The sequence below is a fragment of the Callorhinus ursinus genome, unplaced genomic scaffold (genome assembly GCF_003265705.2).
Source record: "Callorhinus ursinus isolate GAN/ISIS: 27379988/994484 unplaced genomic scaffold, GSC_fseal_2.0 scaffold2, whole genome shotgun sequence".
NCBI classification, from domain to species: Eukaryota; Metazoa; Chordata; class Mammalia; order Carnivora; family Otariidae; genus Callorhinus; species Callorhinus ursinus.
In genome coordinates, this window is record NW_027397064.1 from 44,639,072 (window position 1) to 44,666,764 (window position 27,693).

General features: G+C 34.8%; 1 protein-coding gene across 5 annotated transcripts in view; it reads left to right on the top strand.

The window, feature by feature from the left end:
• TFPI (tissue factor pathway inhibitor) overlaps positions 1-27,693 on the top strand; it is an 89,455-nt gene that overhangs the window by 24,844 nt on the left and 36,918 nt on the right. For 4 of the 5 annotated variants that reach the window (XM_025848841.2, XM_073881455.1, XM_073881451.1 and 1 more), the window contains one exon: positions 22,467-22,586. The exons of the other annotated variant lie outside the window; for it this stretch is intronic. In XM_025848841.2, coding sequence (XP_025704626.1) covers positions 22,469-22,586 — 118 coding nt within the window. In that variant the 5' untranslated portion in view covers positions 22,467-22,468. The remainder of the gene's footprint in view (positions 1-22,466; positions 22,587-27,693) is intronic. 5 annotated transcript variants of the gene reach the window in all.

Genomic DNA, 27,693 nt, shown 5'->3' on the forward strand with positions numbered 1-27,693 from the left:
TGGGCTCTCCACTCAGTCAACAGTTAGTCTGCTTCTCCCTCTCCCTCTGTTATCTCTCTTGCTTTCTCTCTCTCAAATAAATAGATAAAATATTTGGAGAGAAAAAAAAAAAAGATTCAACTACCAAAAGGTTGAGAGTGACCTAGTATTTTCCACAATTTTTCTTTCCAGAACTAATAACAAAAAGCACTGGACCCATATCAAATCTGCTCTATTCATCTCTCTTCAGGCCTTCCTTTGGGATTCTGTGTTCTCTCTCGGTTGGAATGAACACATTTTAAATTTATTTTAAAAACAAAAGAGTAAAAGGACACCATGGTCCATAGCAGAAGTCTCAGTGATGCAATATTTCTATCCCAGTTGTTCTGTCTGGTGGGCCAGTTTCCTGAGGTGACATGGACTTATTGCAAGGAATTCGCAAATCAAAATGTAATGGTAGCATACTCTCTAGACTGAATAAATATTTTATGTTGTTGATTAGGCTATTTCAACATCAGAAATGTGAAAGTATCAATCAATATGGCACTAATAAAATGCAGTGTTTTTATTACCAAGCATAATGTGCCACGGATACACTTCAACTCGTATCACACCCTTAGCACCACCACCACTCTGCTGTCAGTCTGTTTATCTCTCTTGTTCATGATTCTTATCAATGTCTAACCTATCCCTGAAACCCAAAATAACCCATCTCTAAGCATCACCTCATTCCTCATTCCACAAGGCTTAGAAATGGAGTAAATCTTGATAATAGGTTGAGTCTTCAGAATAATAGTGTTTGTTGTAAAATTTTGATATTTTTAAAGTTCGTTTAGGAAAATTGAAAGTATCTTAGAAAATGAATCAAAATAATTATATCCAAATATAAGCCTACTCTTGCTTTGGAGAAATCTGAATTTGTGCCAACTATTTTCAAATATACATGAAAACAAAATGAATAAATTTCTGATTCATGCTATATGAATGAACCCTGAAAACATAATGCTAAGTGAAATAAGCCAGACACAGAAGAACATACAGTGTATAATTCCATGTGTGTATCCGGAATAGACAAGTTCGCAGAGCCAGAGAGTATATATTAGAGGTTACCAGCATCTAGAAGAAGGAATGAATGGTGAGTTATTGCTTAATGCATACAGAATTTCTGTTTGGGGTGATGAGAAATTTCAGAAATAGGTAGTGGTGATGATTGTACAGCATTGTGAATGGAATTAATGCCACAGAGTTGTACACTTAAAAATGGTTAAAATAGCATATTTCATAGTGTATCTACTACAATAGAAAATAGTAAAAGAAAACTATTAATAAGAATTCAGTTTGAAGAATTCTAGATTCCTAATAATACTCTCTTTACGTTTTCTCAATTAAGAAAATAAAAGTACAAATATTATAATGTTGGATACCTGAATTTTTAAAATCAAAATAGATTCTTTCTGTTTTATTTCCTGATGAAAATAGGAACATATTTTTACCTAATATGGCTGTACTGAAGGCTAATGTTTTTTAGTCGTATTGTCTTTTTCAGTTTTAGTACCAGGGTAATTTGGGCCTCACAGATTGAGTTGGCAAGTATTCCCTCCCTTTGTTAAATTTTCTGGAGTAGTTAATGTAAAATTCATATTATTTCTTCTTTAAATGTTTGGTGGAATTCACCAGTGAAACCATCTGGGACTGAAGTTTTCTTTGTAGAAAGGTTTGTAATTATAAAATTCAATTTAAAAAAAATAATTATAGGGCTATTCAGGTTATCTATTTCTTCTTGAGTGAGCTTTGGTAGTTTATGTCTTAAGAAATTGGTTCTTTTATCTGTTTTCAAATTTATAGGCATAAAGTTGTTTATAATATTTACTTATACTAGAATCTACAATGATGTGAAACCTCTATTTCTTGACATGAGTAATTTGTACCTTATCTATTCTTTTAGCAGTCTATATCAAGGTCTTTGAACTTTTAACTTGTGTGTTTGTATATAAAATGAGCTTTTAGGTAACAGATAGCTTGATCTTGATGTTTTATTCAATCAGGCAATATTTGCCTTTATTATTATTATTTTTTAAGATTTTCTTTATTTGAGAGAGTGTGCATGTGCTCCAGCAGGGGAAGGGGGAGAGGGAGAGAGAAAGAGAAAGAGAGAGAGGCGGACTTCCCTAAGTGTAGAGTCCAAGACAGGGCTTGATTCCATGACCCTGAGATCACAACCCCAGCCGAAATCAAGAATGGGATGCTTAACTGACTGAGCCACCCAGGCAACCCAGACAATATTTGCCTTTAAAGTAAAACATTTACATTTGATGTGATAATTGATATGTTTGAATTTAAGTCTCTCATTAAGCTATTGTTCTATTGGTCCTATCTATTTTTGTTTTCTTTTTTACTCATTTGGGGTCTTCTTTTCAATTTAGTACTATGTATGATAATATTTTATCCCCGTTGGTTTATTTGCTATCATTCTTTTTACTTTAGTGGTTGTTTGGGGGCTTAGAATATACAGCTTTGATATATCCCAGTCTACTTTCGAGAGATATTGAGCCATTTCTCTTATAGTATAAGAAATTTCAAAGAGTATACTTCTACTTTTCCTTCCCTGGCCTTTGTGCTATTGTTGTCATACATTTTGTTTCCATATATGTTATTAGTAACACACTACAATGTCATTATTCTGTTTTCAGTGAGTTATCTTTTTTAAAATAAACTTTTTAATTAAATACATTTAGATTTACAGAAAATTTATGAAGCTAGAAAGACTAGCCATATGCTCCAAACTCCTTTTACTAACATATTAGTATGATATATTTGTCAAAATTGGTGAGGTAATTATCCTTTAAACAAATTTAAATGTTAAAAAAATCTTTTATATTTGCCCATGTAGTTACATGCTCTGGCATCTTCATTCCTTTGTATAGATCCACATTTCCATCTGATGCACATTTACTTCTTAGGCACACTGCTCTCTTTCCATGACTCCAATTATATGTATATTAATTAGGATGTTTAAAGTTACCTCGCAGCTCAATTATTTATACCAGTGGAAGCAAACATAATCCCAAATGATAAATATTGTAGACTATATTTATATTTAGCATTATAATTTGATTTTATAATCATGTACAAGATCACATACATTATTTGAGTTTCTACATATCTTGTTTGAGTTCTGTGGTTTTAATCTCATTTAGCAAGGTTGTTCAGTCTATGAGAAAAGGAAACTGGTACACAATGAGAAATCATTATATATCCACATCCTGATGTGAATGTAGTTTATCAAAAAATTGTGAGAGAGGCAGTTTTTCCTAGAAATGGCTAGGCCCTTCTTTTGGTGCCAATAATTTTATTCCATCTGGTTCCAGACTTCCCAGGATTAACCTCTTTTTGTTTGTTTTGTATGTTTTCTCTTAGGGAAATCCTGATGAATGTATCAACTGAGGAAAGATGTTTAATCAAGGAAAATTTAGATTAGCCTCAAATCACATGGCAAGAGAGTTTTGTTTTGTTTTGTTTTCCTATTTGTGGTCAGCTTCTTTAAAGCCATTTTAGGTTTGCATTAATTAATTAAAGCCCTTTAAAAAGTTAAAGGTCCCTGAAATGATTGTTTGCCATTTCATTGTTTTATCAACATTACCCTTCCCATTACCACTTACTGCATTCCATATTATCATCTCCATATTCAGGAAGGAGATACAAGTGACCATCTATCTTTGTAATAGTTACTGGACGCCTCACTCAAAAAGACATGAATGAGTGAACATCCATGGATGGTCTTCATAAATGTGTGTGAAAAAAATATCTGTGTACATGTGTATTTGTGTTTTAGAAAGAAGTCTGTAGTTTCCCTCAGGAGCCTACATATCACCATGAAGGATATATCTGAGATGTGATTAAATATCTAAAGAAAACAGTATATAGAGTTAGGATCAAAAGGAGTATCAAGTAGTAATATGTCCCGGAGAAGGCAAAATAAAGAAGTTATCTTTATAAAGTTTTTTTTTAAGATTTTTATTTTTAAGCAATCTCTATAGCCAACAGGGCTCAAACTCACAACCCTGATATCAAGAGTGGCATGGACTATCACCTGAGACAGCCAGGTGCCCCTCTTTATAAAGTTTTGGTGTGAGATAAGCCATATAAAGTTATCCCATGAAAAAGAAATCTTTGAGAAAAGATCTTTTTGAGGAGCTAAAGAAGAAATTAAATCATTTTAAGATCACTTTCAGTTCTATCATTACACTTGAATAAGCACATTCAATTTTTAATATCGTCAAAGCTAAACATTAACTATATGCTTTTTATTTATTTATTTTTTTTTTTAGATTTTATTTATTTATCTGTCAGAGAGAGAGAGAGAGCTAGAGAGCACAAGCAGGGGGAACAGCACGCAGAGAGAGAAGCAGGCTCCCAGCTGAGCAAGGAGCTTGATGCAGGACTTATCCCAGGACCCTGGGATCATGACCTGAGCTGAAGGCAGATGCTTAACCGCCTAAACCACCCAGGTGTCCCACTATATGCTTTTTATATATTAGATCCTTTGCATGATACAAAAAGTATGCAATGCATACATTTTAATAATGTATAAATGAATTTAATTATTAAGACTTAAAGTAGCTTACCAAAAAATCAAAACTCTGTTCTCCATTCTTAGAAAATTACAATCAAAGGAATTAAGTAGGGCATTTACAAGAAGATATTATCTGATTCCTGATTATATGAGTATGTATTAGATTGAATTTGGATAGGAAAAAAGAAATGACAATTTGGACAAACTAACTCATCTTTATAAAAATGTAAAATAATGAGCATTCGTTGTAAGGAGCCAAGAAAAAAAAAAAAACTATGTGTTGGATGCTCTGAGTAAAAAAGGAAGTGGCACCATTGCCTTTCATTCTCTGGCCCACAGTTCTCATTCTTTTATGGGTCTGACATTTTATAGTCTTGAATGGAAGTAGCTGAAGATCAACATGCTAATGATTCCTTGAAGTCCATGACTCAGCTCCCTGGGGGCTCCCTGTTCCTTTACAGCAATGATTCAGGGACATTGAACTCAGGATGTCATCTAAACATATGGGTACAGTCACCACCAACAGCAGTTCTAATCTTTTTTTATTTTTTAATTTTTAAAAAATATTTAGTTTATTTGAGAGAGAGAGAAACATCATGAACGGTGTGGAGGGGCAGAGGGAGAAGGAGAAGCAGACTCCCCACTGAGCAGGGAGCCCTATGTGGGACTCTATCTCAGGATCCTGGGATCATGACCTGAGCAGAAAGCAGACGCTTAACCAACTGAGCCACCCACGTGCCCCTGCAGTTCCAATCTTGAACTAAGCTCATACTCTTCCAGATACTTTTCACTAGAGCACAATAATAAATTACAGGATTTTTTCACATTAGGACTTATTTCACCAGCAATTTAACCCACTGAAGAATGAGAAAATTTATCATTATTGGTTCATCATGTTTATTATACCTAAGGATAAAAACTTTAGATAATTTTTGGAACTATAACACTTTTCCATCAGAACAAAAGATACTTGCTTCCTGTCCTCTTCAAAGGCCCTTCTAGCTGGACTTAGAATGAGACAGATTAACAGGAGAAATCAAATTTAATGTCATACATATGGGGAATCCACACAGACATGGAAATTCCAAAGATGGTCAGGGCAAAATGAGGTTTATATGTCATTCTGAACTAAGAAGAAGGGGGAAGAGGTCTCAGACTTCAGAGGAAAGGAATACAATTCACAGAGCAATAAGAAGAAGAACAGATGTTTGGTAATTAGTTATTTGTCCTGTCATATAGATAGATTGCTCAAAATAAAATTTATCTCTGCTAATAACCTTTATTCTGGGAAAGACCCCCAATTTAGATTCTTCTATGTAGTTAAGGGAGGGACAAAAGTTTTTCTTGAGCTCTTAGGGTGTTGACTGCCTTCAGCTCAGAATCATGCCAAAGTGGCCCATCTTGGGGCAGTCTGCTCTGGGCCCCTACATTATAAGTGGGCTAAGATTTTGCCCTCCTTTTCTCGTATAAATTGAGATCACCAGAAGCAGAAAATTGAGAAGACTCTAATATATTTGTCTAAATAGAGAAAAAATCTGGGACTGCAACAGACTTTGAAGGGAAATAAGAAAATTGACCTGACTTTGATTCTTGAAATAAGAAAAGGTCATATCAACCTAATTTCCATTAGCTGTGAATTACAGTTCTAATTTGAATGGTTGCAACTGTCTTTCTATGTCTTTCCAAAGTTCATAACCCCCCTGCCCATAGATGTCACATTTAATATGAGTTAATAGAATCATTAGATTTAATAAATAATTGGGGCACCAGGTTGGCTCAGTTGGTTAAGCGTCTGATTCTTGATTTTGGCTCAGGTTGTGATCTCAGTGTTGTGAGGTGAAGCCCCATGTCAGGCTCTGTGCTCAGTGTGGAGTCTGCTTGAGATTCTCTCTTGCTTTCCCTCTGCTCCTCCCCACTCATGCTCTCTCTGTCTCTCTAAATAAATAAATAAAATCTTAAAAAAAAGAATTAATAAATGATTTGTATAGCCAAAAGATGATAGATTTGTTAGAATTAATAAATTAGTTATATAACCAAAAGATAATAGATAAACAGACATAGAGAAGCAAGGTCTGCAATGCCATTTTCCTATCTTACTCTAAAATGGGTACCTAGAAAAACAAATACAAACAGTAGGAAAAATAGAAGCAACCATAGATTTTTCTATATTGTTCTCTTCTTTAATATGGATACTACTAATAATAGAGAAAGCCACAGTTAATATATTTAGTTCTTTTCTGTCTCCTCACACCTAAGGTTATGGTATTCGTTTGTGTTTTTTCCATTTACTTTTTTTGGAGCTATTAGCATTAGTAGTTGAACAGAATTGAATTCTCAGAAACCTCGATTTTGGTTTAGATATAGAACATTAACTTTATGTTAAAGTTTTAAAGAAAGGAAATGAAAGCAGTATGTCATGACAAGCTTTGCTTTTAACTAAACTGAGTTAGTATGGGAATCAGTGTCACTGTGATGAGGAAAGATGAACTCAAAGAAATGAATGCCACCTTTTTTTGAAAAAAATGTCTTACAAATTTAACTGTAAAACCTAGAGAAATGGGCGCCTGTGTGGCTCAGTTGGTTAAGCGACTGCCTTTGGCTCAGGTCATGATCCTGGAGTCCCGAGATCGAGTCCCACATCGAGCTCCCTGCTCAGCAGGGAGTCTGCTTCTCCATCTGACCCTCCTCCCTCTCATGCTCTCTCTCTCTCTCATTCTCTCTCTCTCAAATAAATAAATAAAATCTTTAAAAAAAAACCTAGAGAAATTATTCCATGAATATTTTTCTAAAAGACTTTTGGTGATTATGGGTAAATATATCATGAAGAATCTTTGGTAGTTGGCATTATTTCCTTTATTATGTGTTTCTACCTGGTTTCCCTTTGACTGCTGTAGTTTTAGTATTAAGAGATCTCTATCACATTCTCTTCAGACTTTAAGGTTTTTAGAAATATTTTTACATATTTACATTTTCCCTATTCATAACTTTTAATTATCTCTTTATTCTCCCCCTTCCCTCCCATCATTTCTCAATTTTCCTTCTCTACTTCCTGTGTCTCTCTTCTCTCTTAACTAGTAATAAGAAGTAATATTTCCTATTATTGTTTAGAGGGACATTGTTTTTCCTTTTTAAAAATATACACACAAAATTAAAAAAAATGTTAAAGATTTTATTTATTTGCTGGGGGGAGAGAGAGAGCACAAGCAGGGGGAGCAGCAGGCAGAAGGAGAGGGAGAAGCAGGCTCCCTGCTGAGCAGGGACCCCCCCCCAATGTGGGGCTTGATCCCAGGACCCTGGGATTAAGACCTGAGCTGAAGGCAGACATTTAACTGACTGAGCCACCCAGGTGCCCCTAAAATTTTTTTTAATTATTTTAACTGATGAGTTTCTTCTTGACTTATTTTACTTACAGGACTTAGGCCCCAAACAGAGAATAAAAACCCCCTAGTTAAAATTTGATGAATGTTATTTTCTAGAGATTGTAAATAATCTGAAAAACACGTTAGGGGAAAAAAAGAGGAAGATATTTACAAGAATAGTGGGTCTTTCTTGTGAGAATAGAAAGTGAAGTTGCCTTTTCCTTGAATGGTCACAATTCCTATGTTTGAATTGAAGTTCTGCCAATTTGCAAATACAAGACTTTGGGAAAAAATCTGTCTCTGGGATTCAGTGTTATTAAAAAATGCTTATCCTTATGGTTTCTTTTATCTCTAACTGTATATAGTTGTATCTCCATGCTCTCCACTTCGGTTTTTGTTTATTTTTTTTTAGATAAATCGTTTACACATGTATGCTATTTGTTTGTAACATGAAGATATTCACTCTTTCTCCCTGGTGTCACCATTTCCTTTCTATGGGATTATCTTTACTTTTATTTCTTACATTATAAATGACAAGAAGTTAGCCTACATGATGAACAGCTTTTAATGTGTTATTCCAAGAAGAAACTTTATAAAATCATATCTGACAACTGTTCCTCAGTGTAAAAGAAAGAGAGTAGCAAAGCTTTTTATCAATGAGACTGTCACAATCTAAAATACAGATAAGTGTTATGATTTGACCTATTAACTAACATTAGGGAATTTCACATTACACAATTCTCCGGAAATATGACTTCCTGTAATAAGAGCCACATTCCTAGAAGATTGGCCAATCTTTAGGTAAACATAAGTGGAGTCAATAGCCTGCAATTTTTCAGGAGGTTTTTTGATGTTGTTTTGATTTTGTTTTATTTTTGAACCACTCTGTTTCTAATATGAATTTACTTACCAAATCAGAATGTTTTGCTTCATTGTTTCCCATAATTTATCTTTACTCTGCATATACTTCTAACACATAATCTAAAAATTTGACTCTTTTAGGGGTTCCTGGCTGGCTCAGTCAGTAGACTGAGGAGACCACGCAACTCTTAATCTCAGGGTGGTGAGTTTGAGTCCCACGTTGGGTGGAGAGATTATTTTAAAAAATAAAAAAATAAAAGACACTAAAATTGTTTTTAAAAAAACTTTAAAAATTTGACTCTTTTATAGCAAAACATCAGGCATTATTTTAATGTCAAAACAGTTTTAATGATAAGAAAAGGGAATTCTGACCTGGGCTTTGTAGTAGTGATATTATTTTCTCATCTCCTAAGCATCCTTCAATCAAAAGCAATTGAAACAAATCGATTAATAAACAGTTTGTGAAACTGGTGAAATAGTAAAAACAAGAAAAATAACTGCCGGTTAGGTTACATTTGGCTGGTGGTAGGACAAAACCACAGCACCACTAGCTTAAATAATGAGGCTACTTATCTCATTATATTGTCTTATTACTATAAAGCACAGAGGTAATATGCTTCAAGACTTGTTGGCAAATCTAGGTTCTTCTGTCATTTTATTTCCATGCATTTATAGCAGGTAGTTTTTTCTTAAGATTTTATTTATTTATTTGAGAGAGAGAGAGAGAGAGAGAGCACAAGCCAGGGGGCAGGGCAGAGGGAGAAGGAGAAGCAGACTCCCCGCTGAGCAGGAAGCTTGAAGTGGGGCTCAATCACAGGACTCTGGGATCATGACCTGAGCCGAAGGCAGACACCTAACCAACAGAGCCACCCAGACAATCCTAGCAGGTAGTTTTTATTAAGGGAATTCTCAATATTACAAGACGGTTGCTTCAGCCATAGGCATCACATAAAGACAAGTGAACAGGGACATCATGTGGCCTTTCCCATGTGGCTCCATTTAGAGCAAGGATCTTTGGAAAAGTATCCCATCCCCAGCCCTGGAAAATAGCATACTTTCTTTCTCATATTATTGGCCAGAGATTTATCATACAGAAATAATTAAACCAATCACTGTGAGGGAAATGGAATCACCGATTAATGTGGATTAATGAAGAGTTCATTATTTATACATTTATTACTGGGGCAGACATAGGCTATCTTTCCCTGAGAACTGGATTTATGAACATATTCAGGTCACTAGTATCAACCAAAAGTGGTAAAGAATGGTTGTTCAGTATGCAAACAAACAAGATAACTGAAACAACAGTTTGAAAAGTTCAAAAATATGGGGTGCGTGGGTGGCTCAGTCAGTTGAGCATTCCACTCTTGATTTCAACTCAGGTCATGATCTCTGGGTCGTGAGATCAAGCCCCACGTTGAGTCAGGCACCTTGCTCGGCTGGGAGTCTGCTTCTCTCCCTCTCCCACAGACCCTCCCCCTGCTCATGCCCATGCTCTGTTTCTATTTCTCTAAAATAAATAAATAAATCTTTAAAAAAAAGTTCAAAAATAGATCCATAATCTCACTGGCCTAATGTATCTTCCCTTATTAAAACATATTTTTCTGAATGAACAATTTTTACTTAGTTTACCTTAAAATAGACATATATTTTTGTATTCAGCTTTTAAAATTCACATTATCATGATTATTCCCCACTTTATCTTCTACTCATTATCATTACTAATTTAACTTTGTGTAATACTATATCTGGTAGATGGATGTGCTGCCATATCTAATAATTGTCATGATGTTGCATATCTACATTAAAAATGTAACATCTTTGTGCTAAAATAAGCATGAGTTTGCATTTAGCCATTTTCATATATTTAAATTTCCAAGTGTGTGATATTGCTCGCTTAACATATCATCTACATTTTTGAACAAAGCATGTACACATGCAGGAAAAATTATTTGATGATTAAATAATAAACCACTTATATATTTCCTCTTGCCAACACTCCTCAAAGTCTTGCCCTTTTTGTCTTTTATGTCTGTCCAATTGATAAAATCCAACCCTGAATCCTTCAAAAGCTTAATTTTTATATCTGGAGAGAAGGAGCACTGATTTTCGAAGGCACAAATTATTATGAATTTATAATTTTGGATTCCAGAAGCCCATAAATCTTTTAATAAGAAATTTTCAACATCTCCTTTTATTTCATCTAGAGAAAATATCAAACCCTCACATTTTTAAAAGTCCACTGCTTGACATTTTGAACAATCTCAGCCTCTTATTCATCTAGAATATTGAGTCACAGCAAGATCTACTTTCTACTTGCTCTTCAACAACTCTCTCACAAAACACACACATGTACATGCACATACCTGAAAATGTATCATATCCCTCTATCCGCCCCCTCAGAAAAAAGAAAACCTCTTATTTTAATGGAATATACTCTTTTCTTCATGCCAAAGTTAGACCCTCTTCACCTGTTGCCCAGGATCCTCTATTCATTTTATTTTTATTTTTTTCAAAAATTTATTTATTTATTTTAGAAAGAGAGAGAATGTGTGGGAGTGGGGGGAGGGAGAGGGAGAGAGAGAATCCCTAGCCGACTCCCCACTGAGCATGGAGCCTGATGTGGGACTCAATACTAGGACTCTGAGATCATGACTTGAGGTGAAATCAAGAGTTGGGCGCATAACCAACTGAGCCACCCAGGTGCCTCTCTATTCATTTTATTTTTGTTTTAGCTTTTGTCTCCCTCTCTCTAATGGCAGAAACATAAAACTATACCATCCACAAAAGTTTCCCTTAAAATGCTCTCTCTTATTTTTCAGGATGCACTTATAAAATGATATCCTAACTTGCTGTTTTCACAGCCTCTGTTCCAGTTCCTTCAATAGTTTACCTGCTGCTGCCCACACCACCGTACTAAATCTTGTAATTTTGCAAGGGTGCTGACAATGTCATTGTCACTAAACCGCACGCATGTTTTTTTTAGCTCTTGCCTTCCTTTGAACCTTTTGTGCTTTAGATGTTGTCAACTTGCAACAATTTCTTCAAGTGTCCACTTCCCTTAACGTTCATGCCACTATAGCTTGCCAGGTTTCCTCTTGCTTCCCTGGCTGTTTCTTGGTCATCTTCTCAGATCTTTTTTCCTCATCCTCATCCTTTGGACTTTAGTTCTAGGTGTTCCTTTCCAATCTTCACACTCACCTCATAGAGTCACAGATTACATAAATTAAAGTTTATAAAAACACTTAGAAGAAGAATGCCTGCTCCATAGCAAATGCTATACAAGTACTTGTTAAATCAATTTCATCCACTCCACAGAAGTAATTATCATTTATACTTTGATTCTCACATTTCTATCTCTAGCAGAGATATCTGCCCTGAGCTCCGCATCCACATATTGGGTTTCTTATTTCATGGCTCCAATGAATGTCTTACAAATACTTCAAACTCAAACTGCCTCACATGGAATTTATCACCTTCCTAAAGCAACACGCTCCTTTTCTTAGGCTCCTCAACTCATTGCCTGGAACCATCCATTGACCCCTTTGTTAAATCAGGAACTGTAGCTGTCCTTGATTCTTCTCTCTTCCTCACCGTCCATGTAATTTTAATCATCAAATTATCTTGAATTTACTTTTTATTTTCCTCACATATCAGGCCACTTCTCCCCACCTCCACTTCCAATAATAATATATATCATACACACCTCTCTCTCTCTCTTTCTCTCTCTTTTTAAAGATTGTATTTATTTATTTGAGAGAGAGAGAGGAGGGGCAGAGGGACAGAGGGAGAAGGCCAAGTGGATTCCTTGCTTAGCAGTAGATCCTGACATGGGGCTTGAACCCAGAACCCTGAGTTCATGACCTGAGCCAAAACCAAGAGTCAGAAGCTCAACTGACTTCACCATCCACATGCTCCTTCAAATTTGGTCTTTGGTCAAGATTTTTTTTTTATGTTTATAGATGTGGCTTCTATTTCCTCTAAAGTTTGGGGAAAAAAGAAAATATAATACTTTATAGATTTTTAGGCACCTTTTTTAGATGTTCCTTTGTGTAGACTTGTTCTATTCATTCAGTCTTTGACTGCTGGGTGAACTTCTGTGTCCTCTTCTCAAGTGTAAGGGATAGATTTCCCCCTAACCCAGGTTTTTTAAGGCTTTGACCTATGTCCTTCAAGAATGTGCCTGGGTCAAAAGCTAAGGCTTGGGTCAAAAACCAACTTCCCATATGCCCTTCAAGAATGTGCTTGGGTCAAAAGCTAAGGCTTGGGTCAAAAACAAACTTACCATATATATGGATAGAATGATGTAGAAATATTTATATAGTAATAAATAAATCACTAATGAAGTATAGGGTTTAAACCAGGAATAGAAAACATTTATGCAACTCACTAAATCAAAAATTATAATAATGACCACAGTAAAAACTTATTTTGGTTAATGAATTGTGCTTATAGGATTAGCAAATCAGAGAAACTGATTTTTATCCTGTAGTTCCTTTGGTGATATTGCCTACTTATAGTCTCTGATTCACAATAAAGATAATATTTCAAAGACAAATACAGACAGATATAAGTAATTAATATATTGAATTATATTTTCCTGAATTGGATTTAGTGTCTATCCCATAAGTCTTGCTTATTTTAAGGAAGCTTTGGGAAGGTCCAGGATCAAGTCCTGCCTCTGTCACTTACTAGCCATCTAGGCATATGATGTTGGAAAATAAATCATGTATCTCTAACATAAATCCAGTGTATCTGTCCCATTGGCTGTACAGCATTATTGTCAAGATACAGAAACCTAATAGATAAGAAACCACTTCAAAAAAATGATAAAACATTACAAAAAATAATGTTTTATAATGATATATCTTAGTACTTCTAATATCATTTCTTAAAATAAATGTGGTATATATTCCATATAGTTAGAACCTCATGACATTTTATCTTTATTTTAATCTTATTTCATAGGTAAATAATCCTAATGCCAACATATTGCTTATAATGATGACTCAGTGTCCCAAGAATGTGAGACCTGGAGGGAAGTTAATAAAGAGTTAAAGAAGGCTCTGAACTGACTTGTTAGAATTTGGTATGTGACAAATGTGCAGTTACACAGCCTTAGACCTCTCTTGGGAAACTGCCCAAACATTTGCATTCCCACAATGTATTTAATCAAAAAATACTCTTTTCCTGAGAAAAGTCTGGCTCTCAAACTTCTCACTGAGATGATACAAGTTCAGAAACTCTGCATTCAGGAACAAGAGTTGGAATCCTATTAAGAATAATTTTTAACAAAAATCCATTTCTGGACCCTAGTCATTATGAATATTTGGAAATTTTCCATTGAAAATACTACTTATAAAAAATGAACTTTAAAACCTAAAGAGAAAAGAGAAAATTATTAGAATCTCTATAGGGTTTTTATCTTTCCTCTTTCTCACCATAAGTTTTATCCTATTTTTATCTTTCTTCATTCATTATCCTTAGTGTTAGTGTGCAACAAACTCACCCAAAATGAGAAACAGCCAAGGAAGCACATAGGTTAAAGATAAAAACAGTCTTCAAGATTTTAGTGGGCAGAAGGGTAGCTCCCCCAGGGATAAGCCAAATTGAGTGGATGGCAGTAATAAACACCAGGAGGATAACATTAGGCACTGCTGAGCAGAAAATTGGAATTATTCTTCAAGCTATTTTTTTCTATTTTCTGGTTGTCACGTTTTGTCTCTCCTGTCTTTCACTGGTACACCACAAAAAAGCAGCCAAAATTAAATTTCTTTCTTTTAGACATGGCAAAGTATGCATTGATCTCAGGAATTAATAGTAAAACTTCAAAAAAGAAGTTCAACAATATGTGAAAAAGAAAATTTGAACTAGGAAGTTTAATTTCCTAAGCATTATGCTGATGATATATAAGTAAACATGATATGTAATTTTTCCAGATTAATTTAAAGATGATAAAATAAGGGGCATCTGGGTGGCTCAGTTGGTTAAGCGTCTGCCTTTGGCTCAGGTCATGATCCTGGGGTCCTGGGATCGAGCCCCGCATTGGGCTGCCCACTCTGGGGGCAGTCTGCTTTTCCCTCTGCCTCTCCCTTTGTGTGCTCTCTCTCTCTCAAATAAATAAATCTTTAAAAAAATGACAAAATAACAGGAGTTTTTAATGATAGATCAGTGACTGTCCACATGTTGTTTTATGCCTTTCCCAAAATGAGGTACTAGAAATCTAATGCTGTAATTCCAGCCTACTATTCATCTCTTCCATTCTTTGTGAGCTTTTTGCTCTTTGAATCTTGCTATAAGTTCCCATCCTCGTCAATATCCATTGCCATTGCCTTTGAGTTCTCTTTCAGTCACCAAAGCCAAATTGCCAACATATTTCTAGCTCCAATTGACTGTGATCCTTAGAAGAATATTCGCTTTACCTTAAGATCTATACTGCTCACCTTATAACTTGTAGCTCAGCAATTCTTGGCTTCCATACCTAACCAAATTAGAACAAAAATGTCTCTCAGTTTGTCCCTAAACTCTTCCCAAATCAGTGCTATATTTTCAGTTATTTTTTAGACCTTCAAAGAGTCTGAGATAATATTCTCAAGAAAGGATAAACTCCATGCATACTGAGCTGCCCTTTTTACAGTGTACCCAACACGTTGTCAAGAATTACAGATATAAATTTTAATAGCTACAATTTACTGAACTAGTCACCATTCTAATTCCTTTATAATCTAATCTAATCTAATTCCTTTTAATCCTCATACCCAATGAGATAGGTTCTGGTAAAATACAAGTAAGGGGGTGGCAGCGGAGGGCAGAAGGAACAAGGAAGGAAGGAAGGAAAAACAGAAGAGAAAGAGAAAAGAAGGAGGAAGGGAAGAAGGAAAGCTATTACTTGGGAATACAGCATGGGACATTACTTAGATTGGGGGCGCCTGGGTGGCTCAGTGGTTAAGCATCTGCCTTCAGCTCAGGTCATGATCCCAGGGTTCTGGGATCGAGCCCCGCATCGGGGTCCCTGCTTGGTGGGAAGCCTGCTTCTCCCTCTCCCACTCCCCCTGCTTGTGTTCCTGCTCTCATTATCTCTCTCTCTCTGTCAAATAGATAAATTAAAAAAAAAAGAAATATGGATGGATGAGCACTCCATCACATTTCCTTCTAATCTCTTTATTTTTTGGTGGGACTGGCAGAAATAAATAAAACTACATGGATATATCCAAAGATCCATATCATAACCTAATTTTAGCTCACAAAATATATCTTAATTAATTCATTTATTCACCAAGTATTACTTAGTCATTATTTCGGGTACTAAACATAGAACTATGAATGTAATATAAAGTGTCTACGCTAAGAATGGAAAATGCTTTAGTGATGGAGAGAGTGAACATGTACAAAAATAAATATGTAAATGGTGCTAAGTGCTATTCAGAAAACAAAGCAAAACATTACTAGTAGGATTGTGAAATGGTACAGCTGCTTTGAAAAACAATCTGGCAGTTTCTTAAAAGATTAAGCAGAATTATTATATGATACAATAATTTCGCTCTTAGTTATATACCCAAGAGAAATGAAAACATATGTCTGCACAAAAACTTGTACACAAATGTTCATAACATTATTCATAATACCCAAAAAGTGGGAAAAACACAAATGCTCATTAACTAATAAATGGATAAATTATGGCATCTCTATACAATAGGATATTTTCAGCAATAAAAAGAAATGACGTACTGTTATATGCTGTAGCATGGATGAACCTTGAAAACACTATGCTAAATGAAAGAAACTAGACACAAAAGGCCATTTGGTGGATTATTTCATTTATATAAACTGTCAAGAATTAGGTGATATATAGAGACAGAAATTAGATTAATGGTTACCTAGGGATGTGGAATGGGGAGATTGGGAAGCAAGGAGGTGATGGCTAAAGGGTGGGGAGTTTCCTTATAGGATAATGAAAATATTCTAAAAGTGACTGGGGCAATGTTTGTACAACTTGTAGATATACTAATAGCTACTGAACTATTGAATTACTTTTAAGAATCAAATTTACTAGAAATAAAAACTTGTGCTCATCAAGACACTTATATGAAAAAGAAGAGATAAACCATAAACCAAGATAAAGTATTTATTATGTATATATTTGGCAAGGAATTTATACCCATAATAGATAAAGAACTTCTACAATTCAGTAATGAAAAGGCAAAGAACCTTAAAAAAGAAAAGCCAGGTTATTGGTACAGAACATGATGAGGAACTGGTGGTGGTTACTTTTTAAATATGGTGCTCCAAGAAAATCTTTTGGAGGAGAGGCTTTCTGGACAGGGTCCTAACTAAAAGAAGGAGTCTGCTATTCCATTATCTTGTAGAAGAGTATTCCCATGACAAGAAATAGTAGTTTCAAAGTACCACACCTAGAATGAGTATGGTTTGTTCAAGGATTAGCAGTTTCATTGAAGCCAAGGGATTAGTAGGCAGTGTCCATAAAGCCAAATGATTACAGGAAAGATGATAGGAAATAAAGTTGAAGGGGGAGCTGGAAATGATTTATTGGCATCCTTTCCCTTGGTGAAATGACCCTGCCTCACAATGATGATGATGATATAGCAAAACATTTCCCAGCTCTTGTCTTACATCTTTAACTCTTTATACAGGTCCACTTAGAAAACATAACCTCAAATACAATCTGTCCAGACTGAATTCCTCCCTAATATGCACATCAATTAATACTTATATTAATTTACCTATTTGTATGACTAACACAATAATTCACTCAGGATATACTTGAATTCTCTGTTCTTTATATCCTGTATTTACTCAATTACTCAATTTTATCAATACTTAACTCAAAAAGTCTATCAAACCTGCCCTTTTCTCTGTAGTTCCACTGATAGTTCCCTGCTCATAATTTCAATCTGATCCTCTGCAACACTGTAGCTGCCAATTCCACTTAAATTTTGCCCTCTCTACATCTTGCCATACATGCTGGATTTTATTAAAGCACAGATCACGTCGTGCTTTTTAATATTTCTCTAGTTCAGAATATTTACTGACTTTTCCTTAAATGTAACATTATTTGTCAAGGTATTTTCCAAAAATATTTTATGGGAAAATAGCCCCTTGTCATATAAGTTTGGAAATGCATTTACTCTCTTCTCCCATAGAAGATACAACTGCACATTACCATAATAAGGCTCCTATAAACATCCTACAGTTGAGAAACTCATATAAGGTTTTTAATTCAGACATAAATATATATTAGCCTATGGACACTTTTTTTTTTTTAATGTAGCAGCTAATAACAACTTGCTGAACTTATATTCTGAGAACACATCTTGACCTAAGGATAAAATTAACACTGCAGCTTAGCATTAGAGTGAATGGAAAATGTAAGTTAAACAACATAACTGTAAATTATTCTGTGGAGTATATAAAATGTGTTAATCAAAATTCATAAATTTTTAGAACTGGAATGGAACTTAACAACAATGTGTCAAAGTCATGTGTTTTATAAATTGGTCTAAAAATATAGGGGCGCCTGGGTGGCTCAGTTGGTTAAGTGTGTTTGGCTCAGGTCATGATCTCAGGGTCCTGGGATCAAGCCCCGCATCGCATCAGGCTCCCTGGGAGCCTGCTTCTCCTTCCCCTCTGCCTCCCCCCCTGCTTGTGCTCTCTCACTCTCTGTCAAATAAATAAATAAAATCTTTAAAAAAATAAAAATATAAATTTCCAAAAGTTACTTAACAGGTTGCTGGCAGAGCTAAGTTTAGGATTTTTAGTTTGTTGTCCCAAAATATAAATTCTATTTTTATCCAAGTTAAATAACTTAACATATGTTTATTTTCCACTACTATGTGCCTGGCATATACAAATATACCCATACAATTTATCTAGGTATTTAACATTGCATTTTTATTTAACTCAGTTGGTTACATATAAATTCTTAAGGGTCAAGGCTTCCTCTAGATTTCTTAATCTCTCTTACTGTCTAACATATTATTACACACAACTAGTCACTGGCACATTTATATAATATATTCTTGCTTAAATAAATTCTGATATTGAATTGGAAATTAAAAGGGATTAGCAAGAGTGAGGGCCCTCTTCCTTGTTCATAGCTCGCACTTTCTCGCTGAGTCCTTACACGGTGGAACGGATGAGGGATCTTTGTGGGGTCTCTTTTATAAGAACATGAATCTTATACTCTAAGACCTAATCATCTCTGAAAGACCCTACCTCCTAATACCATCACTTTTGGGAGTTAGGATTCTATATAAGAATTTGGGGAACACAAATAATTCAGATAGCATAATCCCAACAATGGTGAAGGTTCAAGTCATCAACACTTTATATTGTCAGTTTTTATTAAATTTTGTCATACTATCTCACAATGGTGTTAATTTTAATTTTTATGATGACTAATTATGTTGACTATCTTTTAAATATGCTTATTTGCCATTTGCCTATAATCTTCCGAAAAGTGCCCGGTCAATATTTAACCCATTTTAGTTGGATATTTATTTGTAATTCCTCATACATTTTCAATGTGTAATCTTCAGATACATGAGTTTCAAACACTTTCTCACAACTTGCCTTTTCAATGTCTTAATGGTGCTTATCTTGATGAGCAGGAGTTGATTTTAATGAAATCAAATTAACAGTATTTTACTTTATAATTGGTGCTGTCTGTATCCTGATTCAGAAACTTTGCCAACCTCATCATGAACATATTCTCCTAATGTTTCTTTTACAAGATTTAATGTTTTATCTTTCACATTCAGATCTTTGAATTTCTTTGAATCAATTTTTCTATATGATACCAGGTAGGGTAGTAGATATTTTTAATGCAGTCAGCTATTCAAGAAATAGAGTGCAGAAAGGCAGAGTGAGTTAACCAATGCGTAGCTTCAGTTTGGGTTTGTTGTCTTGTTTGCCATTTTGCAGTGTAACTCAGTGATGCATTTGGATATTTTAAAAAGGAAACTAATTACAATGATCTGTAATTAAGTCAGTTCACTCTAATTGATCTTTACAGATTACAGTTTTATCAGTATCATAAGAAGTTGTACTGTTTTCTCAGTGATGTGCCAAAATCAATCTTTCACTCTGGGAGGTTATTCTAACTTGAATTCAAGTTCTGGATCAGCCATTAATTAGCTCTGGCTTGCTACAGTGCATACTCTTCATTTTATCTGCCCAACACCCTTCCTTTTTCTGGAAGCAATAATCCACTCCTCCTGGGAGCCACACTTGTCCACTCCATCCTAAGACCATATACTTACGTAGAAATTTGCAATGTTACCACATTATCCCATTCTCCAACCTTAAGAAAGTCCATTTCAGCTCCTCCAGATCTATGCTAGTCTCCGAACAGATTTTCACCTCAAATGTATTGGTCCAAAAGTGAAGGGGGTATTTCCTACAAATTGAAACCATCAGTGCTATTCTCAAGCTATTTGACACTAGTCCATAAAGAGAAGCAGTCATACTGTTTTGATGGAAGGATCTTTTAAGTTTTAAAACCCTGGAAATATCAGTGCTACGCATCCTCCTACATAGGGAAAGCTGGGCTGCACTGAAGGAGATTAACGCTTGTTAAGGAGTGCAATAGCTACAAGAGACTTCTAAGGGCATTCAGCTCCCTGACGCTCAGATCCAACCACAAACCTCCCTTTCTAATCCTAGCTTGTTCCACCTTCTCTAGAATGAATAAGCAAACTGTCTGAGCTGGCTTCTGATCCTTGCAACCAAGGAAAGTCTAAACTACTAAAATTAGGCAACACTATAGGCCAATAGTTTTAAAGAAAGTAACTTGGTGGGTTTACAGCCCAAATTCTTATCAAGGTCTTTAGGCACCCAATTTCAGTCTGTTCCCTAAATGATGGGATAGAAAAATAAGCTATATTTTGCACTCAAAATATAACAGGGCCATATATCTCAAAGAAACTAATGGAAATAGAAGAGTCCTTGAAAAATACATTTTCTTTTTTTTTTTAAGATTTTATTTATTTATTTGACAGACAGAGACACAGTGAGAGAGGGAACACAAGCAGGGGGAATGGGAGAGGAAGCAGGCTTCCCGTGGAGCAGGGTACCTGATGCGGGGCTCTATCCCAGGACCCTGGGATCATGACCTGACCCGAAGGCAGACACTTAATGACTGAGCCACCCAGGCGCCCCGAAAAATACATTTTCTTTTTTTAAAGATTTCATTTATTTATTTGAAAGAGAGAGAGAGCAGGAGCAGAGAGAGGGACAGAGGTAGAGGAAGAAGCAGACTCCCCGCTGAGCAGGGAGCCCGACGCTCAGCTCGATCCCAGGACATCAGGGCCCAAGCCAAAGGCAGACACTTAACTGACTGAGCCACCCAGGCACCCCAAAAACTACATTTTCAAAAATAAGATAAAGACTAGAAGTTTAGCTGATCGACTCTTCAAAACTATATACATATATATATATGCATATATATGCATTCATATATATACATATATACTTGTAGATTCAAATAGTTTATGATATGACACAGAGGCATATAACATGGCTACTGACAGAAAAATCAAATACATGTTAACATTTACAAAGGGTTGTGAAAAAATAGGTTGTACATTTCACTAGTGATTTTAATGAAGCTTAAAGCAAAATGGCATTACTTTATTATTTATTATAAAACTACATATACCTTAATGGTGTATATGGCAGCTATGATTCATTATAGGAGTAAACAGAGAATTCTCTAAATTATTTTAGATGGAATATCTCTTCTTGCATTTGTGAATCCTTATTGATAAGATTCCTCTTTCCTTCCTGACTTATAACATCAGTGGCTGAACATGTGCGTACGTTCCTTCTTTTTCTCTTCTTATGCTATATGAACACCCACCCTTGAATCCAAAGTAGAAAGAGCCTTAAAAAAATTTCAGTGTGGTTTTTCCATTATTTTTTACTGTGGATCTCTAAATCATTTTGAAAGAGGAAGTCTCACTCTCCTGCTGAAATCTGTTTCCTTTAGAGTGTAAATATGTCGGTTTATCACTTAAAGTCACTTTTCTGTGAAACTCTTTTGAATCAGATACCTGCCTAAATTGAGGGTGGAAGACTGGGGTAAAGGACTTGCTAGAATGCTGAAGACTTCTTTTCTCAGCACTTCTGTCTGCTATCTCATAGAAAATCTGGTTAAGAAATTGGTTATACAAACAAAACATATTTTACAGGAAACAAAGACAAAAATTTGGAAAATGTCTTTCTTTTTGAAAAGAAGGACTCAAGCCATGGGAAAGAGAAATCAGGAATGGAAAGTTGCATTAATGAAATAATAGAAAAATGCCAGGAATATTAAAATAAAATTCTGACTGAGAAAGAAGAATAGCTGTGGGAAAGATGTGGCAAATAGAATTGTATATGAAAATGGATCTTAATACATACTTAGGCATGATGATCAATTGTTGCCATTTTAATTTGTATTTTCAAGGTTGAAACATGAGCTGCATACTTGAATATTATTAGACATATGCACTGAACATATGTGTGTCTACAATATTAAATGCTACATGCACATGTTTTAAATAGGACTCATGGAATTTGCAGGCAGTACAGATTGTCATAGAAATTTACATTTGGAGGTGTGCATAAGATTCCTGCTAGTCTATAGATAATTTGACATTAACTCTTGATTAAATGTATCTGGGTTTGTATTTCAGAGATGGTTTATACAATGAAGAAAGAACAGATTTTTTGGGTGTCTGTGTATCTTCTGCTTAATTGTGCCTCTGCCCTTCTTAGTGCTGTCCTTGAAGTGGAAGAATATACAGATATTACAGGTAAAATATTAGAAGCATTCATATTTTTTGGCTAAAGATCTCAATTTTAATCCCAAAATGTAATGTATTTTTCTCCATTGCATGGGAAAATTAGCTTTTACAGAAGCGACTTACATGTCTTACATGTAATTTGTCCCCCCCCCCCAAAAAAATTTAGACCAAAAAAAAGTCACTTTAGAAAGGAAGACTTCTTTTTTTTCCAGGCTATAAGGTTAAACAATGAGGTATCTCTGGACAATTGCAAGGAACAAAGTGTTGTAGAAACAGCCATGAACCTTGATGCCATCCTTTGGCTGGGAAAAGTATGAGAAGGGAAAGGAAACTATAGTATTCTCTCCTTTTTTGCCTTATTCTCAAGAACTTCCCGTATGAGTCCAGTGTGAGAATCTTGTAAAACAGGACATTAGGAGATCTGGCTTAATACAGGTTAGTTCTAATCTCATAAAGCTCCATATCTCAAAATAAAATATTAACAATCAGCAACAGAACAAGGAGAAGATTGTACAGTGATTGTCACTATGTATTTCTTTCTTAAAAGTAATATTTTGTGGAAAATTAGTAAATTATTGATAGAAATCTCAAGTCATTGGTAATAGTGAGACAATATGAACAAAGTGATAGCTTCTATTGGTATGTATGTTGATAGTGTACCAAAGACTTCCATAAATACATTCTTATTTCATATATCTAAGCACCCTTGAAAGGGATTTTGTTCAATGTACTTCCCTTCGATAAAGATTGAATAAATATATCTTACGTGCTTGAAATTGGTAGGTACTAGGGAAGTAGTGATGACTCAGACCAAGTTCTGAAGAATCTCACAGTTTCACAGGTGAGACTATTAAATTGTCGCTGGAAAAACTATTGTTATAAAAACTTCCTAAAGATGAAACACTAATAAAGTAAATACTATAATGTGCGAATGAGAATTTGGGCATTATGAAATAAGCTCTAATTCTTCATTTTCTCATTTATCAAAAGAGATGGTTTCTAATATTCTGGAAGCTGAGAAGAGAAGAAATGTAGAGAGTAAAGTCCCTACAGAGAAAAAGCAGGCAACCCATCTTGGAAAGTGGGAGGAGAAAGGTTCCCCAATATTCACCTAATCTGATGTCCCTCATTTAGGCTGAGAAAATGCATGTCAGGTAATTAGAAGTTTCCTGACATTGTTGCTGCTGATACAGTCAGCCAAGAAACCAGAGTTAACCCATTAATAATTAAGCTGGAGTTGAAAATCTCTCGATAAATTCAGAACAAACAAAGCCGGCTAAGAAAACATTTTTATCTGAAAGCTAGACTTGAAGATCACCTAACTGACTGGCTGCACAGTCTTAGCCAGTTTTGGAGTTTTTTGGTTTTGTTTTGTTTTCAATCTTAAAATAGCATGATCCCACATCAGAATCAATTCAGTTTTGAAGATACCATTTATCACACTGTGCCAAGGTCATGCCATCTTTTTATAGAAGTATACCATTTCATCGAATGGTGTACTATCATCTTAGAGAAAAACATACACGATTTTATCATTTTTCTCACAAGGCAATAGTAGGCTTTTTCTTAATCAGTCTAACCAGCAGGGAGAATGAAATATAATAAAATTTTTGATAATAAAAAACAGTAGTGATAAGCTCTTTTTTAAAATCCCTTTAGAATGATAGAGAGATTAGCAGGGAGCATTTAGAGAAAGGCATGTGTCTTTCGTAAGATTTAGAATCAGGCAGATCTAAGTTTGCGTGTGGGGTTTGCCACACAGTAGTTTTGCAAAATTAGATGAGTTATGTAAATCCTCTGATTCCCAGTTTCTTAATCGATATGTAAGTGATGCAAATAACTACGTTCATATGGTTGTTATATAAACTGCATAAAAGCACCTGGCACATTTTCCAGCGCGGAGAAGGCAAAGAGTGTATGGCTATGTTCTTCCCTGCCAGAGAAATCAAATCTTTTCATGAGAGAATCAAACAGCATGTAGCTCTTAAATAGTAAGTTTAAAGTTCTTGGTTCCCAAACAAGTTCCAGGAGAATGAGGACTCTAACAGTCGGGGACATGACACGTCCCCATATATTATCATGAGCCTACTATCCAACGTCCCAGGACGGGGGGACGGGAGAGTGAGATTGTAATGCTCAGATTGTGAGACATAAAATGCAAGAAAGCAATTACAAAAATGATACAATAAAAACCATAATTCTGTTCATCTGGCTGCATCAGATTAAATTCCCTCTTACATTGTCCTGTATATGTTTTCTAGTTACATGGGGTTAGGTAGATCCTTCAGTCTCCGTTTCAAGTCTCAGGAAAGCTATCCCTGACTCTCCAGACAAGCTTAGCTATCTTATTATGCACAAACACAGCACCTTGAACTTGAATGTTTATAAGTCTTCGGTGTCTGCATGCTGCATGAAAGGGAAAGCACAGGGCTACTGCCACCTAATTTACTATCATATCTGCCATGACCCCACAGTGCCTGACCCATGATCAACACACAATTGTTCACATTCAAAAAGATTTATCCAAGGTAAAAAATGAAAACCAAGACAGACTCCCATCCCTTCTGGGTGGAGTGGCATGGTACTACATCTGAGAGACCACATCTCATCACTCCTCCACTTCAGGGACGCTCTGCCAAGGGTGGGTCATAAGCTGACTGCATGAAAGAATATTCTAATATGTGATTCAGCTAAGAAAGACACTAAAATGTGAACGGTAAAGATGAATAATTTGATAATAAATTAATAAAATATAGTTTAAAATTAGTTCTTAGTGTTTCACTTGGGAAGCTGCTATAAAATCACCTACTTTCATAGCTGAAACATTTTTAGTTTTTATAAGGTGAATTTGAGAAAAAAATGTATTGAGTGTAAATTTTAGAATTAAATCTATGTGCTTTACCTAAATGCCAATCTAGGAATCTCAGTCATACAGACTGTGACAATATCACTCAATTATTAAGATTGTGTGAGATATCTGGTATAAAACTATGTGGCGTATAAAACTTCAGGTTTGAACAGAGCAATTAATTTCTACAGTGCTGTTTTATAATTTGCAAATGGAGAGAATACCTCATTCAGAAGATTGTTGTGATTACTAAATAATATAATTACAAAAAGTCTGGAGCACAGTAATTAGTAAACAACATGAGCTAGTATTAACTACTACAAGGACAAATATGGGGAACCAGGTTTCATTTCTGTGGCTGATGGCCACCACCTTGTGGCACAATTCTTAAATAGCAAGTTGAACTCGGTGTGGTATATGCTTAATGGAGAAAATGTAAAAGTTTGGCATGATGAAAAGGACTATCAAATATATCAAAAGTCGAAATCAGAGGCATCATCAATGAAAAAGAACTTTATGTAAATTACCATTTATAAGAACTAGTTCTCCTAAATATCTATAGCAACTCAGGTATTAGGTAAAGCCCCCTGGGCTCTACAGGTAGAGAATTAGACTACAGGCTCCTCTCTGAGGTACTGTGTCTATAAAGATCTGAAGTCACATTAATATGGGAATCAGGGACCATCATATTATCTGAGTGCTATAGGAATTTCTGAAGTAATGGTATATAGCCATAAGATTCAGAATATCAGACTATTATTATTCCTAGCTCATATCTCAAAATTATGTATGTAACTTCTGAGATTCTGAGATCTGATTCTAAGATCAGATACTTATAGAACTGACAGGTCAAATTTTTTTCGGTCGCATAAAAATGTGTCTAGAGTGTACAAACATATCGTGCTAATGCAATGATGCTTGTCGTGGGTCTGTTCTCAGTAAAATGCACTGCTTAGGGTCTTAAGTGCAAAGTCTTCTAGCTTCTCACAACTCTTAACAAGTCAGAGTGTCAGTGAGAGTATTCTAAATCTTTAAGAAAGAGAATATAAGCAGCATTTATCATTATTCACAAGTGTACTACTACACAGAAAAGGTTTTTAGTTATTTTTTATTTCAAACTGACAATTGTAATTTCAGTGATGAATGGAAAACACATGTTTTTTCATAAATCACTTTTTTGTTTATATGCACCTATTTATCTATGGAAGATATTTTTACCAACTCTCTAAAATGCTATTTTATATGTAATGTATATGTAAGTGCTATAATATATATAATATATATAATGAATTTACATAGAGAAAAGTACTTGTGTATATAATTTAAGAAAATTAAGAATTTCAGGGAAGTCCAAGAACATTTAAGGAAAATTATAATTCTGAAGTATCCATATTATTAGATGCCAGAAACTTTTGATATGCCTTGAGAGACATTTTAAAGCCAATCATATTCAAATAAGTTCATCAGCATAAAATATTAGGTACATAATTAAAAAGCAAAGAAATGAGAAAATTTTATATATGTCAATGAATAATTATTTACTCATTTTGGTAAACTATTTACATATATATTATAGAGATTGATTGGCTTTAGGGACACTATATAATTGGTGTAAAAATTATTTTAAAAAATCACATAGATAAACATCCAAATTATATTTTTTTGATTGTACATAACCCCACAGGAAGCTGAAAACAGCAAGTGCGCAGGTGCATAAAATTCAACATTAAAGGTTTGACCAGTAATAATTAGCTAACTTGCTAATTAGCCAATTCATGAAAATTGTGTTTGGTGCTAAAAATATCCATGTCTTTTGTAGATGAAGGCCTGTTTGTCATAATAAACAAATCTCTGTTTTATGTTATTCTATCTTATCAAATTTGGGTCTGAAATTTTACTGTTATATCATTTCTGTAAGCTCAACTTATTTCAATTGAAAAAATTGTCAATTCAGTTATCAAAGAAATCAAAATGGTGATATGGCATTTTATAAATTAAACTTTGATTTTAAGTTTAAAAGTGGAAGAGTGGTTGAGATAAAATTCATACGTTCATAAATAATTACTGTCAAATGAATGAAACAGCATAATAATAATTTATGTATAGAAAGCTATATTTTTACCCTTCTAAGATTTCAGGACTTACTTATCTTTTTAGACCCATATAGAAAATAAAAAATAACATTCCAATTATTTTATCATAAAGAGTTTTAACACTACTGAAATGTGGCTACTACTTGACATTAATTCGATATAGATCATTAAGGTA